Source organism: Typopeltis vanoorti, chromosome 23 (genome assembly GCF_054136105.1).
Source record: "Typopeltis vanoorti isolate ZY-2024b chromosome 23, IOZ_Tvanoo_1.0, whole genome shotgun sequence".
NCBI lineage: Eukaryota > Metazoa > Arthropoda > Arachnida > Uropygi > Thelyphonidae > Typopeltis > Typopeltis vanoorti.
Window position 1 is genome coordinate 35,367,308 of NC_143571.1, and position 16,868 is coordinate 35,384,175.

Below are 16,868 nucleotides of genomic sequence, written 5' to 3' on the forward strand. Positions count from 1 at the left end.
AAAGCAGGAAAGGAACAACTTTTGGAACCATTAAAAACATTATTTGAAAGGATCTACAAAAACGAAGCAGTGCCTACTGATTGGACCAAATCAGTCATAACTCCTATATACAAAAAAGGAGCAAAACAGAATGCAATAATTACAGAGGTATTAACTTCCTCAGTATTCCAAGTAAGGTTTTTACAAAAGTACTCCAAAAACAAATTAAGCCATATATATAGAACTGGCACTAAGAGAAGAATAAGTCAGTTTCAGACCAGGGTGAAGCACAATTGATCAACTATTCACCTTAAGACAGCTAATAGAAAAGACACTAGAGTACAACCAAAGTTGCTACATAAATTTCATAGACTTTCGTCAGGCATTTGATTCAATCCGTAGAAGAGAACTATGGAAAACTATGGAAGAATTTGGCTTAACAAAACCATAAGAAGAATAAAGAATCTGTATCAGAAATCTGAAAGTGCAGTACGAATGAAGGACACCTTAACCAACTGGTTCCACACAGAGAGCAGAGTAAGACAGGGATGCAATCTGTCACCAGACCTGTTCAATCTTACACTGGAAGAAGCAACCAATAAGGCCTTAAACAATGAAGACTCCGGAATCAAAATATGGACAAAATGTGACAAAATTTTTTTTTTTAAATTTGCAGATGACATTGCATTACTTGCAAGCACAGAAGAAAATCTACAGCGAATTTCTGATAAAATAAAGGAGTGTATAAAATCTGGATTAAACATAAATATAGGCACACAAAAATTATGCAAATAGGAAAAAGAAGCACCAATCTGAAAATTGAAATTGATAGTAAGAATCTAGAGCAGGTAGTAAACTTCACCTACCTTAGAGGAGTTATTGAGTACAATGGTGAATTATAAAAGATATAAACAGATGAATCAGTCAAGCATCCCAAACTTTTGGACGACTTAATAAAATATGGAAGTCAAGAGACATCAAACAAGTAACAAAAGTAAGAATCTATGAAACAATGGTCCTCCCAATACTCCTCTATGGAAGTGAATGCTGGAATCTCAAAAAGGCTGAAGAGAAAAAATTATTAGTTACTGAAATGGGTTGGCTAAGAAGATTACTTGGAGTATCTCTGCTGGATCGACTAAGAAACGAAGACATAAGGAAATGACTAAACAAGAAATAACAATAATAGTCAAAATCCAAGAAAGAAGACTGCGATGGTTTGGCCATGTGACCAGAACGGGAACAGAAAGACTACCATCTAAAGCCCTGAATACAACAATGGAAGGTAAAAGATCCAAAGGACGGCCCAGAATTAGATGGATAGACAAAATAAAAGAAGACCTGAAAACCAAATCACAACAAGCGACACCAAACTGGACAGAATTGTTTGGACTCTCCCGGGACAGACAGAAGTGGAAAGAGTTCATTCAGCCTCATCATCCACATAGATGATGGAAGAGAGAAGAAGAATGTTTTCCAGATCATCTGTGGAACTCCCTGGTCTATAGCAACAATCAACTGTATATTTTGTCTTACAGGCCTTAATCTCACACCAGACTGCTTCAAATGAACAGCCACCCTCCTGCCTATCTCCTATGGCTGCAGTTCACCTGCTATCATGCTACCCCATTCCTATCTTTTCTATCATCCTTGAAAATACTAAACACTTCACATTCTATCCCTGTAACTACCTCATCTGCTGTTAGCCAAGTCTTACTAATGCCTAACTTTTGTTACCTAACCTAATATGCCTAACCTAACCTAACTTACTAACTTTTGGTGAGGTTGCACTAACCAATGCCAAAAACTCATCCTCCTTTTTCCTGATACTTCTGGTATTAGTATACAGAAACTGTAGCATCCCTTTATGCTCCCCACCCACCCATCCTTACTTCCTGAATTGACTACCCTTTTCAATATTTTTGCTCGAGAGACTAGATTCTGCACTTAGTCATTCTCACACTCACTCACCTTGTGGGTACCTTCACACAAACTCACCTGCTTCCACCATAATTGTTTAGGTTTTCCTGAATTTGTGCTTCAGTGTGCTCAGTGAACAACGATTTCTCCAGATACCTAACACCAAAATCATTTCAAAGTAGTCCATCAGCATTGTACAAATCCTTGCCAATTGTGCATTCAACAGAACTGACATACCACTCCAGAGACTGCAAACCCTCGAATCACCACGTTTTGATCTACTTTGATCAAAATTTCTCTACCAAACCAACTTGTCGTTTTCATATGCTCCCTCTATCGTTCTCTAAACTCCATCAAATGCTCTGACCTCTTCAACTATATCTCTCTAAAGCTTGACTTTCTGCAGCCAAAATACCCCAATAGTGAGGTCATCCTTCTTGGGGACTTCAATGTCCACAACTCTCATTCCCCTTCTCCAGTTTCACCGATCAAGCAGGCAGGGATGCTGAGGTGTATGCCATCAGCAATGACCTATCGTAGATCATTAATCTTCTGACCAGAATATCTGCCAATCCCATTCAAAATGCCAACGCACTTGACCTATTCCTAACAAGTTCCCCTTCCAGGTATACTGAGGTTGTTGGTTTTCCTCTTGGTAACTCAGGTCACAACCTCATATAAGTCTTTTCTGCCACAGAACTACTTTCATCCACCAGTTCACAGTCTCATGTCCTTCGGCACTATAAGGATGCCAACTGGGAGGACCTCCGTGATTTCTATTCCTCCTTCCCATGGTCCAACTACTGTTTCAGCTCTTCTGATCCAAACGCCTGCTTAGACCGAATAACAGAAATCATCCTCACAAGAATGAAGGCTTTCATCCCTCATTCCACTCCAAACTCTCAGCCACCATCCAAGCCTTGATTCTCAAAAAAGTGTGCCAATGCTGTAAAAGAAAAATCTCTGCTTATCACAAATGGGTCAAGACCAAAACTTCAGCTGCCCATTTTGCATGCACCACAACTCGCAACAGTTGCAAAAGAATCATCAGCAAGTCCAAATCAGACTCTGAAAGGGCCAAATGCTGCAAAACTTGCCTCCTGCCCGAATGGCAATCGCTTCTCCTGGTCGCTTGCCAAGGCGATTGTGCGCAACTTTCTGCCCACCCAGGTTTCGACCACTCTCACATTCAGTTGAAGACTGGGGCAAAGTTCCTTCCACTCTACCAAGAACAGCTCCCCTCACGTCACCCATATTCTTCCAACAAAAAAGAAATCCGAAATAATCTGGACACAAACAGGGATCTGTTTGTGTCCAGATTATTTGTGTCCTCATGGTATCCCACCTATTATGTTAAAAATTGTGCCCCAGAACTAACAGCTATCTTATATCACCTCTTCAATCTATCCTATTCAATTGGCATGTACCCTACCACATGAAAACAGGTGGTCCACATCCAACCCGTCCCAAAGACAGGTGATAAAAGCCAACAAGAAACTACCATCCAATTGCTCTCACTCCTGTTCTCTCTCTCTAAAACTATGGAAAAAGTCATCAACAAGCAACTCTTGAACCACATAAAGTCACACCAACAATCAGTGACCAGCAGTATGGATTCGGCCACTCGTGATGTACAGCTGATCTTTGTGCTTACACCACTCACGTGACTCTGGACTCAGGCCATGGAGAAACTGACGTGGTTGCCCTTGACATTTCAAAGGCATTCAAACAGGTATGGCACAAGGGCCTATTTAACAAGCTGCCATCCTATGGTCTGCCTTCCTCACTCTGCAACTGGACTGCCAACTTCCTCACTACGACAGTTTATTCTCCTCAGATTTCTCCACCAATGCAGGAGTACCTCAGGGTTCTGTTTTTTCACCCACACTCTTCCTCTTGTATATAGCAGGTACTAATGACTTAACTAGTGATAAATTCAGTATCAGAGAGAACATCAAAGAGTTGTTGAAAGAGGTGAGAGTGAAGAGGGAGGAAGTGAAAATAGTAAGTATATTACCTCAATATGATAAAAATGAATTAAGAAGAATGGATGTAATGGCAAACAATTCAATGTGTAGGTTCACGGTTGATAGCTTTTAGCACAATAGGCACTGATTTGTTGAACAACCTCTTCTACATCTGTCACTCTCCCACCATCTGCATTCAGAAGAGTTATTCTTTCATATTCAATCTTTCTCTTACTTGCAGTATATCAATAGAATTCTCATGGGTTGCCTTTGGCTTGCAGAGCCAGTTTCTTTTCATACTCAGATTTAGCTTTCCATACAACAGTTATGACTCTTCTGGCCTGTGCTTATAATATTCATCACAGACATAATCCTTATGCATGCAGTATTCCTTCCACATCATCTGTTTCTTATGAATCGCTTGCTTAATAAGATTACACATCTATTTGACTCCTACTCTATATATTCTTTGAACTCTCGGGACACATTCTGATATTGCATCATTTAAGTATTTTTTAAATGCTTCCCATGCACTGTCAATATTCTTCCCATCCAGTTACTGATACCAATCTGCTGAACTCAGTACACTCCCCAGTTGGTTAATTTCTTGCTTTGTAGTTTAGTCATGCCTACTGCATAATCACTATCACCAACAGGAGGAAGAATAGTTACATCTTTAACTGAAGCACCCTCTGACACTATAATCAAATCTAACACTCTTTGTACTCGAGTTCCTTCTGTCATATGCTGCTTGAGGAAGCTGTCTCGCAACAGCTCAACAAATTCAGTTTCATTCTTCTCATGAGATTTTACTGTTACCCAATCAATATTTGGATAATTAAATATCTCATTATGATTACTCTTTTCATGCCCATCTCTATTTGGTGATGCCTTTCTTCATCACTAGCAACCAATCCACCAGGTCTGTAACAACACCCCACTATGTAAATGATCTTGTTAGATTCCTCCTCACACCAGATGGCTTCAAATTCACTGCCACATGAAATACTGTTACTAATACTACAATCATAGTTCTCAACATTAACTGGATTCAAGTCATCCGATATCATTAGCATACTCCCTCCTCTCCTATTGTCTGTTCTTCTTAAAATTACTGTACTCTTCACACTCGATACCAGTTAGGCATGTCTAATTCTGACAGCCAGGTCTCACTAATGCCTACCAGCTGAGGTCTCTACATATTGACCAAGGCAACAAACTCTGCCCCGTTCTTTCTGGATACCCCTAGCATTCGAATATAGACATAAGTTACCTACATGTTCTTTTGTATACTCTATATTTTGTCTGCAGTCTGCTTGTCACAGTTGATAATAAATTACACGATAACCACAGTAATTAACTTTAATGAAATAAAAGTACAAATATTTCGTACTAACAGTACATCATCAGTGTAGACAACAAACAGTTCAAAGGAATGGAATACAAATACATAACAGTTGGTGGATTACCAATTAAAAACTGTTGCCACATGCTAGAAATTAATATTTATAAAATATTATTAAATAATTCTTAAAAATATGTCTTAAAAACTATTTCTTTGATGGTTACATAAGATAAGAATCTCCCAAACTTTTGGGAGAGAGAGACAATCATTTCGATTCCAATTTGACTGGTGTAAAATGGCTTTGCAACTTTCTTTGAAAAAGTGTTCATATTTAAACTTGCATCTATGGAGAAGACGAGCTTTATCCCACTGGATATCGTATTTAGTGTCAATACTATATTGTGCAGACCAGACTTTTGAGGTTTCATGTATTCGATATAATACTGATGTTCCTTCATTCTCTTTTCCAGTGGGATAAAGCTTATGTTCTCCATAGATGCAAGTTTAAATACAAATGCCTTTTAAAAGAAAGTTGCGAAGCCCTTTTACATCGGCACAATTTGAATCGAAATGATCGTCTCTCACTCTCTCCCAAAAGTTTGGGAGATTCTTATCTTATGTAACCATTACAGAAATAGTTTTTAAGAATTATTTAATAACTATTAATTTCTAGCATGCGGCAAAGTTTTTAATTGGTAATCAACTGACTGTTATGTACTTGCATTCTATTCCTTTGAACTGTTTGTTGTCTACATTGATGATATACTGTTAATTTCAGTACGAAATATTTGTACTTTAATTTCATTAAAGTTAATTACTGTGGTTATCATGTAATTTATTATTTATAGTTATGCCACAGGTATCTTTAAAGATTGACACACTTGCAGATCTCTATTCTTCTCTAGTACCTTATACATATAGACATCTTTGCACATGTCTGATGGGTCTGAAACAATGACTTAATTCATATAGGTGTTCTCCATTCAGGATGCAGCTGAAGTTTTCTATGTTCTTATTCTTATCTATTTTCATAGCTTGATCTTTTGTTACTGATTTTCATCCATATTTATTACAGCAATTATTCAGTTTAATTAAGAAATCATGTAAACTTGCACTGGATTTATTTAAGAGTATAACATCATCTGCATAAAGTAAACAGCTGAGATTAACATCTCTTCTGATATCAGATTTAATTCCACTTTTCTTTATATGAGGTGATTCATATAGATGATGAATAAGAGCAGAGATTGTGACACCCTTGTCTGATGCCAGATGACTTCAACCCATCTTCCTGTACCTCATTAAATTCTAACTGCTGACTAACAACATAAATGTACTGAGAGGAGACTATGTATCCGTGTTCCATTTCCACCATATAATTGTAGTGTTCTGAACAAACTTTTTCTTGGAACATTGTCACATGCCTTTTCTGGATCTACAAAACTTAAATACAGAAATTATTATATTCTCATGATTTCTTAACATGTGTCTTAAAGTGAAAATCTGATCCTGACAACCTCTGTTTGTCCTGAACTCAGCTTGTTCTTTTTCAAGCATGCTTGAAAAGTGTGTTGATGAATCTGAGGACAGATTGAAAGTATGGGGGACTGCAGACACTGGTAAACAAGAAAGAGAAGTGATATGATAGAAGTCTATAAACTTCTGAATATTATAGGATATCAGCTGCTGATTTTTTTTTTTTTTTTGTTGTTGTTATATGAAAGTTCACGAGGGAACAACTGTGAAAGTTAAAAGTTTGTGTCACAGAGCAGTAAGCAAGTAGAATTTGCCTACTTAAGTGGTCAATGCATTAAGGAAAGTATGCCAGCTAGTGTGGGTAATTTATGGCCTTCCTTAATGAGTCCCTGATGAGAATTTTTACAAAAAAAAAAAAGTACCAACAAAATACTTACGAGCAGCAAAAATAAAATATGAATATGATTCATATGTAATGAGTGGAATAGGTAAAAGACGGAAGAACAGTTTCAGGACACTTGTTATAACGTGAACATCTTCACATGCTTTTGGACTTATATCAGCATTAGCACCATCTGAAAAAGAGAATTACAAGACAATCACAGAAAAGAAATTTATGCACTGCACTGATATATATATATATATATATGACTAGTATTGTGAAAATACTTAAGTTACATTATATAAAATTTCTTTTAGAGAAGATGGTCTGGCATTCCTTTCTAGAAAAAAAGGTGCCGGTACTCACCATGAAGATGCTATTACAGCAACTTCCACATTTTTAACATATCCTCCGATATACCCTTGTCGTCTCTAGATCGCTTCTTGCTTTCGGTATCAACTGCAGAATGATGACCTCGGAGCAGCCATGAGTCCATATATTGCTAGGGTTGAATTGAGTGAGAGGAAGGCCTACTATCCTGATGAACATCAGTACAGAAGTTGTCCGTACAAGCAGAGATGACCTAGATGAAGTTACTATAAGATTCATCTGAGAGAAACCCCCTTCACATTCACTGGAAGATATTGCAACTGTGCCCAAAGTGTGCTTTAGAGGAAGTAGTATGTCCGGGACTTTATTTTCTTGAAGATATTCACGGAAACCACGAACTGCTTCTCTTTCATTTAAGTGAAATTTGCATGCTAACTTTTTAATTTCAGCTTCACCAAATGTCAGATGCTTCCCAGGATTTTCTGGTCAATACTTGGAATCTAAAATCTTAGCACATTCAGGCAAATCAGCATCATCTCCTTCAAGCAGACACTTTCTTTCAGACTTTTATAGAAAGCAGATAAACTTATTGCAGGACTGTCTTTCATTTTTGTGGAGCTCAATCCCTTTGAACTTCATGTTCTTCTGACTTTGAAGATAAATACCGTAGTAGGGACCAGGATTTTCAATTGTTTCTTCAAAAAGTTGAACTGTATTCTTCATCTTCCTGTCTGCTTGTACAAGTCAATATATCTCTTTTGTAAATCTAGACTTAGTTCACTAAGTTCTTGGAGAGCATCACACATAAGGCCCAAATCAAGAACAAACTCGCATGATGTAATTCTTCTTAAAAGGCCCTCATAAAGAAAGCAATCTGTTTTGCTTCTTCTACTGTCTTCGCCCTCCAGAAAGTGATGGATGAGGACCTCAAAGTCTTGTCACACTGCAGAAACAAATAAGTTAGATGCAACCCAGTGAGTGTTTAAAATTCTGCCAATTTTAAGAAGTCGAAGTTCTAGAGTCACTCCACATTCCTGTAGTTCCCTAGCATTCTTAGGTGAAGCATGATGAGTCACATAAAGTTTGTCCATGAAACTTTTAAAGCGATTCACTCCTGCCAAATTGTTCACTGTGTCACTAACAGACAATTCAAGGTGATGGCTAGCACAATGCCAGAAAATACCACTAGGAAACTTCTCTTACATTAGCCTCCTTCCACCATTATGCACACCAAACAACACGACTGCACATCTCAAGTTACAGACAATAAATACTCCTTTAAGTAATTTTCAGATAATCCTAAACACTGAAGATGACTAATTAAAGAGTTTAGAATTCCTCTAGCAGTTATATCTGATAATTCGATCAAATGTAGGAAAAGACTCACAGGAACCGAAAGTTCAGGAAGAACTATACGAACAATAACAATCAATGTTGTTGTGTTACTCACAGCTGTCAATTCATCAATAAGTAACAATATTTTGTTCTTGGAGTTCACTATATTGTCTATTAATGTTTTTCTCATTTTATTTGCGATATGGCTCACAATGTTAATGCAAGCATTTGCAGAATGAAGAATATATCCCATGTCTAGGCAATTAAGTTCCTGTAAATTTATTTCATCTTCAAAGTTGTTAAATGATTGATTTCTCCTTGCAACTTTGTAAGCGGTTCAAAACATGTTTTCCTGTTACGTCTTTATTATGAGATAAAGCATTAACTGTTGTTTGCGAGATTCTCCAAAATAACTGATTTTACCATTTGCCCACTCCGCTGAAATTTTCGTTCCCATGTGTTTATCGACAGCAAGATTTCCGACATCACGATACACTTTACAACCCAACATTTTATTCTTGACATACAGCCACTCATTTCTCTCGCAGAAGTCATTTTTCTGCACAAGCGTCCAACATTCGGGCCAATCATTATCAGAATCTGCTTCTTTTGACCACAGGGATCTTCGTTCTTGGTTTCGTGATCCTCTTCACCAAGTGTATTTTTTCTGTTTTACAGGATCACACAAGTAGATTCAACAATTTCTGCTTCTTCAGCCTTTCTATTTTTACTCATTGGCATAAAATAACTACTTATTTTACTCATTTTGAACAATGATTGCACTGATTTAACTTAGATTAATTCAAAACTGATGTGAACACCTGCCTGTTGCAGAATGAATCTAGAAATGATAAACTGATATCGGAAGCAATCGGAAGTGAACACAACTTGCTGTTTCCGGTTGCGTACCAACCTATGAAAGAGGAAAGCAGGGTACTAACTTATGAGTCATCAAAATTGAAAATTCAATTCGTGAACACAGTTTCACATAAGGTTTCATTAAGCATTTTATGTCAAATACTACTCACAGCTACTTTTCTAAAGTGGTATTCCTTTTTTGATGTCTGATAAAATGATTTGAACAATGTTTGTTTTAAGTAATTACAATTTAATACTTTTCTGCCACAAGTTCTCATGCAGTGGTATAGTAACTGATCACATATAAAATTTCCTTATAAGAAACAAATATATTTGTATTTTAAACAGAATACATAATTATAATATAAAAAATTTATGAAGAAGCAAGTTTATACTATAAGAGCATTTCTATACAAACAAAATTGGGCCAACTACTTAAATTAAGAAATGTACAAGGTGTGACCAATTCTCAGAACGGTCTCATACTATCACACATGCATGGTTGGTCAGTCAGAACCATGTGACTGTGCATGTTTGCATATATACATGCAATTGCTTTGAGTTTGTATCAAACCAATGAAGTCAGCAATTGAAAAGCTATCGTAGAGTTTGCATGTATGTGTATATTGCTTTTGGCATAAAAATAGGTTAATGGAATTTAGAGCAGTGCATTAACATCAAGTTTTTTGCAAAGTTATGCAAAAGCAGAAGTGAAACTTTAGACATGGAGTGGTTTATGATGATGCCTTGAAAAAGTCTAGTGTATTTGAGTGGCATAAAAGGTTTAAAGAGGAATGTGAAGAAGTAAACAAAAATGCTGGGTGAACAAAAACACATCAAACGCGCATCAATTAGTTCAGTTTGACAGATGATTAAATGTATGTATGGTTAATGGCAGAGAAATTAAAATTTAGACACAGAAACAATGAGGAAGATTTTGACTTTGGCTACATAACAGGATCATCCATCATGACAAAGCCCCTGCACATAATTCAGTAGTAGCCCATGAGTTTCTGGCTACAAAATCAAAAATTGAACCACCCTCAGTATTTTCACCAGACATAGCCCATTGTGGCATTTGGATGAGTGTGTAAAGCATTTTGTGCCTGCAATGTAGTTTACTACAGACAAAGAGAAGAAGTCATATTATCATCTTCTACCTTGAAGAATATAACGAACACATAAACCCCATACACAGTACTAATGTGCTATAGGTTGATTAACCAACCTCTTGTGTATGGGCTCGATATAAAAAAAAAACATAAGCTAGAATCATTATGGCATTCAGGACTACATACCATACGCTGGATACCCATTTAGGTAGAATTAAACTGCAGAAAACCATGATGTTTCATAGAAGATTTATAAGTCTGAGAAACTATTTTTGGCATTAGCAATGAAGCACTCTCAAACTCCAAAAGTATGGCTGCATCAATTTATCAAAAATATGGGATGCAGTCATTTTATGATTATCTCCAATCTAATAACTGTAATCCACTTTAAATTCAGCTCTAGAAGATGCCATGATAGGACACTAGTTTTGGTTCTTTTGTCTACTACATTTAATATTTTCATAATTAGTGCATTATAATGATGTGTTCTGTAACAAATATTTTTGTGCTCTGAGGATGCTAGTTTGAAATCCATCAAAACACATTTGATGAATACCATAGCAAACACTATTAGAACAAATTTTATAACAAACAAACTACCTACAAGTCTTGATTAATGTCCCATAATCATTAATGATAACCTATAGAAAATTAACAAGCACAAACTATTTCTGCAATATGATGAAAGTTCAAATATATCAGAAGCTTAATAAATTATCATATTTATTTTATTCTTGTGGTTTGCAAGTTAATACTGTTCAATAAACGAAAATGAATAACTGCCAAGAAGTAATCCTTCCACATGAAAGTAGGAAGGGCAGAGATCCTGAAAATGTGAGAAGGATATTCGATCAAACAATTCTGAACAGCAAACAATCTAAGTGAAAGATACAATGTATATTAATACATTTATAAAAGAAATATACATAAAAGATTAGTGAAGTGAAAATATGAATAAATTATATTAACTCCTTACTACAGACTATTTATCTGTAAGAGGAATATGATTTTTGTTGATGCTTTTCTTCTTGGCTAGTTTCTGAACTTTATCAGTTACCTTCAAATGATGTTAGGCTACACTGTTTTGTTGCTATATTGTTTTTGATTACCTGTGTCATCTTAATACAGAGTTGAATTAGCATCTGCTAACAAACAGATGACAGAAAAGTAGTATGATTAAGTAGACCATTTATTTTCTACTGTTAAATATTTTACATATTTAAATATTTCATTTTAAATTTAAATAAATTATTTTAAATATTCATCTTCCCAGATGAAGTGCCTCTCCTTTTGAGATTCTACTGAGTAATTATGTACAGAGTTATATTTACTGACACAATGACTGAAAACATTGAAAATGTCAGACATCAAACACAGAAATAACTAAAAATGATATATGAACCTATATGTACACATGAAAGTTTAGTAATAAATTATAAAACCAAATATTTTAATTTGAAACTCATATACTATCTTTAGTGAAATAACAATTAAAAAGGTAAAATAATAATAATGGATTTCAAATGACATGAGAGATGTGTTTGAGTGGTATAGTACAATATATGTATGCTGATGACATAGTTATCACTACAGACAGAAAAGAAAAATTAGAAAATATCCTGACCAAGCAACAAATATGATATGAAAATCAATTTTAGTAAACCAAAACTAATGGTAATAGGAAGAAAAAGGGAAGCAATCCAAATGAAAACAGGAAACAATAATATAGAACAAGTAAAGCAGTTCAATTACCTAGGATCAATGATCACTGAAGATCTAGAATATTTTGAAATCAAACACAGAATCAATAATGGATGCATAACAATGGGTAGACTACAAAAAATATGGAACAATAAAAGATTAAGCAGAGAACGCAAATTATATATATATATATATATATAAAACAATAATAATTCCCGCAGTACTCTATGGCTCAGAATGCTGGATCTTAAAAGAAATGGATAAACTCAATGCTTTTGAAATGAAATGCCTAAGAAAAATCAATAGAACAAACTGGACAGAAAGAAAAACAAATGAAAAAGTCAGAGAAGAACTAAACTTTAAAGAAACAATAATTACAGCACTAAAAAAGAGCCAACTAAGCTGGTTTGGACGTGTCTCAAGAATGAACCCAGAAAGACTACCAAACATATTATTAAATGGTAGAATTAAAGGACAGCACAGCAGAGGAAGACCAAGAAAGAAATGGATTGACAACATTAAAGAAAGCATCCACTTAAACTCCATAATAGAACGTCTTAAAAAGAAAGCAGACAGAAAGAAATGGCAAAAATTCATCTTTGGGGAACTCAAGCTGCCATGAGTGGAAGAGAAGAAGAAGATACTATCTTTAGTGAAATAACAATTAAAAAGGTAGAATAATAATAATAATAATAATAATAATGCATTTCAAATGACATGAGGGATGTGTTTGAGTGGTATAGTACAATATATGTAAGGCTCATAAATATACATGATAAAAAAAAGTATTGATCACTTTCTGAAATTTCAGGTAAGGTGCAAGTTAGGATGATGTAGTAGTGGTTCTGAAAAACTGCTCAAATTTAAAATGGTAACACTGTAAAGGCAGGTCTTTAGACAACATTCTGTAGTCAGTGTCAACTCTTGTGCTGCATCAGACTTGACTTTTTTGAATGTTTATAGAGTGTGTATGTATGATTGATATTTTTGCAATCTCTTCTCAAATGAATGTTCTATATGTCAAAAGTATGAGAGAAGACCACTGACAAGAAACCTTGTAAACACATGGGAGGAAAAGAGAAGGTTGTTTTTCCTTAGTGGAAATTAATAGAGGATAGTTTACTACCTTTTTTGAATTGTCAGTTCAAAGAAGATGATCTGTAGGTTTCAGAATGAAATATATTTCATTTTATAATTTATTAACAGCTTTTAGCTATGTCACAAGTGCCTGAAATAGCTAATGCTGATGTGTATCTATAGGATGAAAAAAAAAAGCATTCTTGCGTTCTATTTAATAATACCTTTTAAAATTAATACTGAATTCAAATGAGGATTTACTTTATCATATATTTATAAAACAAATCTATTTAGTGACAATAAGCTTCTGTGTTGTGAATCATCCTTGATCTTATATCTAATATGAATCAACATAAAGAGAAAAGACTAAGAAATAAGACTAAAATATTTTATACAACTAGTTTCCTATACTCTGTGGCATATATCATGAGGAATAAAATGCACATTTTAAAAAAACATGAATTAACAGACTGATTCCTAAAACAACTGCCATATGAGGGTGGTCTGAAAAGTTCTTGGCCTCGACCATAGATGGCAACACTATTGGCAAGATTTTTTTTTTCTAAGTTGGCACATCTGTCATAAGCATCCATGTGAAATTGCAAGTCATTCAATCAAGTAATTTGTTTTATACAGCTGTCTGAAGCGAAAGTGCTGTCTGTATCCCTTGAAATGGATAAAATTGAGTATCGTGCAGTTATAAAATTTTTTGTAAAAGAAGATTTAACAGCAAAAGAAATTCATTTGAAGTTCATAGAAGTTTATAGGCACTCTTCTCGTTTGTTTTCGACAATTAAGAAATATGCTGCCAAGTTTAAATGTAATCCTACCAGCCTTGAAGATGATCCACATGAAGGATGTCCAAAAAGTATAACAACACCAGAAATCATTGATCAAGTGCACGATATTGGATGACCAGTGAGTCAAAGTGAGTGAAATTGTTGAGACTATAGGCATTTCAAAAGAACATGTAGGATATATTGCATGAAGAATTTCAAATGAAAAAGCTTTGCGCAAGATAGGTGCCATGCTTGCTCACAGAAGATCAAAAATGCACTCACATGAAAATCTCTGAACAGTGCTTGGAGCGTTTTAACAAGAATAAAACTGATTTTGTGCATCAATTTATTACTATTTCAGTGCAAAAGAAGACGAAGTCAGTTCCATCAGCAAGAGAGGTCATGGTATCAGTGTTTTGGGATGCTGAAGGCATTTTGTTTATTAATTATCTTGAAAAGGGTAAAACAACAACCAGGGAATATTATTCCAATCTTTTAACGACTAAACCAAGTTAACATAAAGATATGTATAGTAACAGAAACTATAGGTTTTAGTAACAGAAAGTTTAGTAAATTATAGTAACAGAAAGGGGGGTGCTTAAGGGTCAAAGCTGTATAACTGAGAGGAGACCTCCACATAGCCTTTAAAGGAATGCGGAGAACCGACCAGGGCTTCTGACCTAATGTCCAATCCTCACCTTCTCGTGGTGCACCCTGTTGGGTATCTACTTGGATACTGAACGGACGAGGATGGGCTGGCAATTTGGGATTTAGCCGACCAAATTGTATTCTTATTGGTTAAACCAAAATATAGAATGATGGTACAACATGACAAAATTTCATGCCGGCTGGGGCGTCGCCCGGTTATACAAGGCCCCCGTTGTTTTCGCCAGGGAACCAGGGCGAACAGCGAAAAGTCAGCTACTGGAACAAATCTGAAAATAAACCCCAACTCAACATCACCAGAGTTAAAGATCGGTACTATCAACGTAAGAAGCCTGAATGGCAAAGAAATGGAGCTAGCTGAGGAATTAGATAAGTACCAGATCGACATAATAGGGGTGACTGAAACAAAAAAGACCAAAACTGGTGAGATCTTTCTGAGCAATAAATACAAAATGTTATATTCAGGCAATGACAATCAAGGAAAAGAAGGAGTAGCCATAGTATTCAACACAAAATACGAGGCTAATCTTCTTGAATGGCAGTCAGTCTCAAGTAGAGTAATGTGGGCAAATATGAGAATGGGGAACTGGACAATGAGACTTATTTGTGCCTATGGTCCCACAGAAGGTTCTGCTAAGGTAGAAGTGGAGGAATTTTTTGAGGCTTTAGAAAAAGCAACTGACACAATGAAAAATGAAAAGTTGGTCCTTGTTGGAGATCTAAATAGCAGAGTAGGAAATGATTGTGAGACATACAAAAATATTTTGGGAAAATTTGGAGAAAAGAGCAAAGCTAATAATAATGGTAAATATCTATTGGATTTCTGCTCAGGACATGGACTGGTTATTACTAACACCATGTTCCAACATAAAAATGTGCACAAATTCACATGGAGAGAAGAGGCTAGGAATAAGAAAAGTCTCATTGACTATGTTATTGTTGATAGTGATGTTTTCTCCCTGGTGCAGGACACTAGAGTGTACAGAGGATTTGAAATTGGAAGTGATCACTATTTAGTCTTGAGCAGGATAAAATTGAATTTCATATTGAAAAGAATAACATGTAAGAAAGTTTTAAAGCGAATAAAAGTTGAGCAGCTCTCAGATGTGAACTGTAGACTAAAATACACAAAGATTATTGAAGAAAAAATGAAAGAGTTTGAGAACAGGAATCAAACCTTGGAGATTCAGTGGCAAACTCTGAAGAAAACATTGATTGATTCTGCCAGAGAGGCATGTGGTGAGGTTATCTGTAAGGATAAAAAAATCAGAACTCCCTGGTGGACACAGGAAGTTAAAGAGGCAGTGAAGGAAAAGAAGAAAGCATACCAAAAGTTCCTGTCAAATAAGTCAGCTTGTGCTCTTAGAGAATATAGAGACAAATGCAAGAATGCTAAACACTGTGTAAAACTAGCTAAACAAAAGTCATGGGAGGACTTTGGCAAGAATATAGAAAATAAATATCAAGAAGGTGGCAAAATATTCTGGAGGTTGTTGAAGACGCTTAAGAATGGAGGAAAGAGTGCTGTAAAAGGAATTAGAGATGATAAAGGTGACATGAAAACGGAAGAAAAAGATATCCTTGAAGTATGGAGTAATTACTTTGAAAAACTGCTAAATGAAACAAGCAGTGATGACAGCACAGTGGTAAAAAACACTGACCAGGCATGCAGTCAGGAATACATATCCATACTAGAAGTAGAAAAAGCCATCAAAGGCTTGAAATGTGGAAAGGCAGCAGGAGTAGATGATATTCGACCAGAAATGCTGAAGTATGGTGGTGTAAGAGTCTTACAGTGGCTGCACTGCATAGTTCAGAAAGCCTGGACAGAGGGACGAATTCCCGATGATTGGAGTAGTGCTCTCATAGTACCCATATATAAAAAGGGAAATAAAACTGCATGTGAGAATTACAGAGGTATTTCCCTACTGAGTGTTCCTG

The 16,868-nt window shown here is 35.6% G+C and overlaps 1 protein-coding gene across 1 annotated transcript in view; it reads right to left on the reverse strand.

The window, feature by feature from the left end:
- LOC150093777 (N-chimaerin-like) overlaps nucleotides 1-16,868 on the reverse strand; it is a 274,033-nt gene that overhangs the window by 60,464 nt on the left and 196,701 nt on the right. Inside the window, exon 11 of the mRNA XM_090412511.1 lies at nucleotides 7,125-7,262. Coding sequence (XP_090268637.1) covers nucleotides 7,125-7,262 — 138 coding nt within the window. The remainder of the gene's footprint in view (nucleotides 1-7,124; nucleotides 7,263-16,868) is intronic.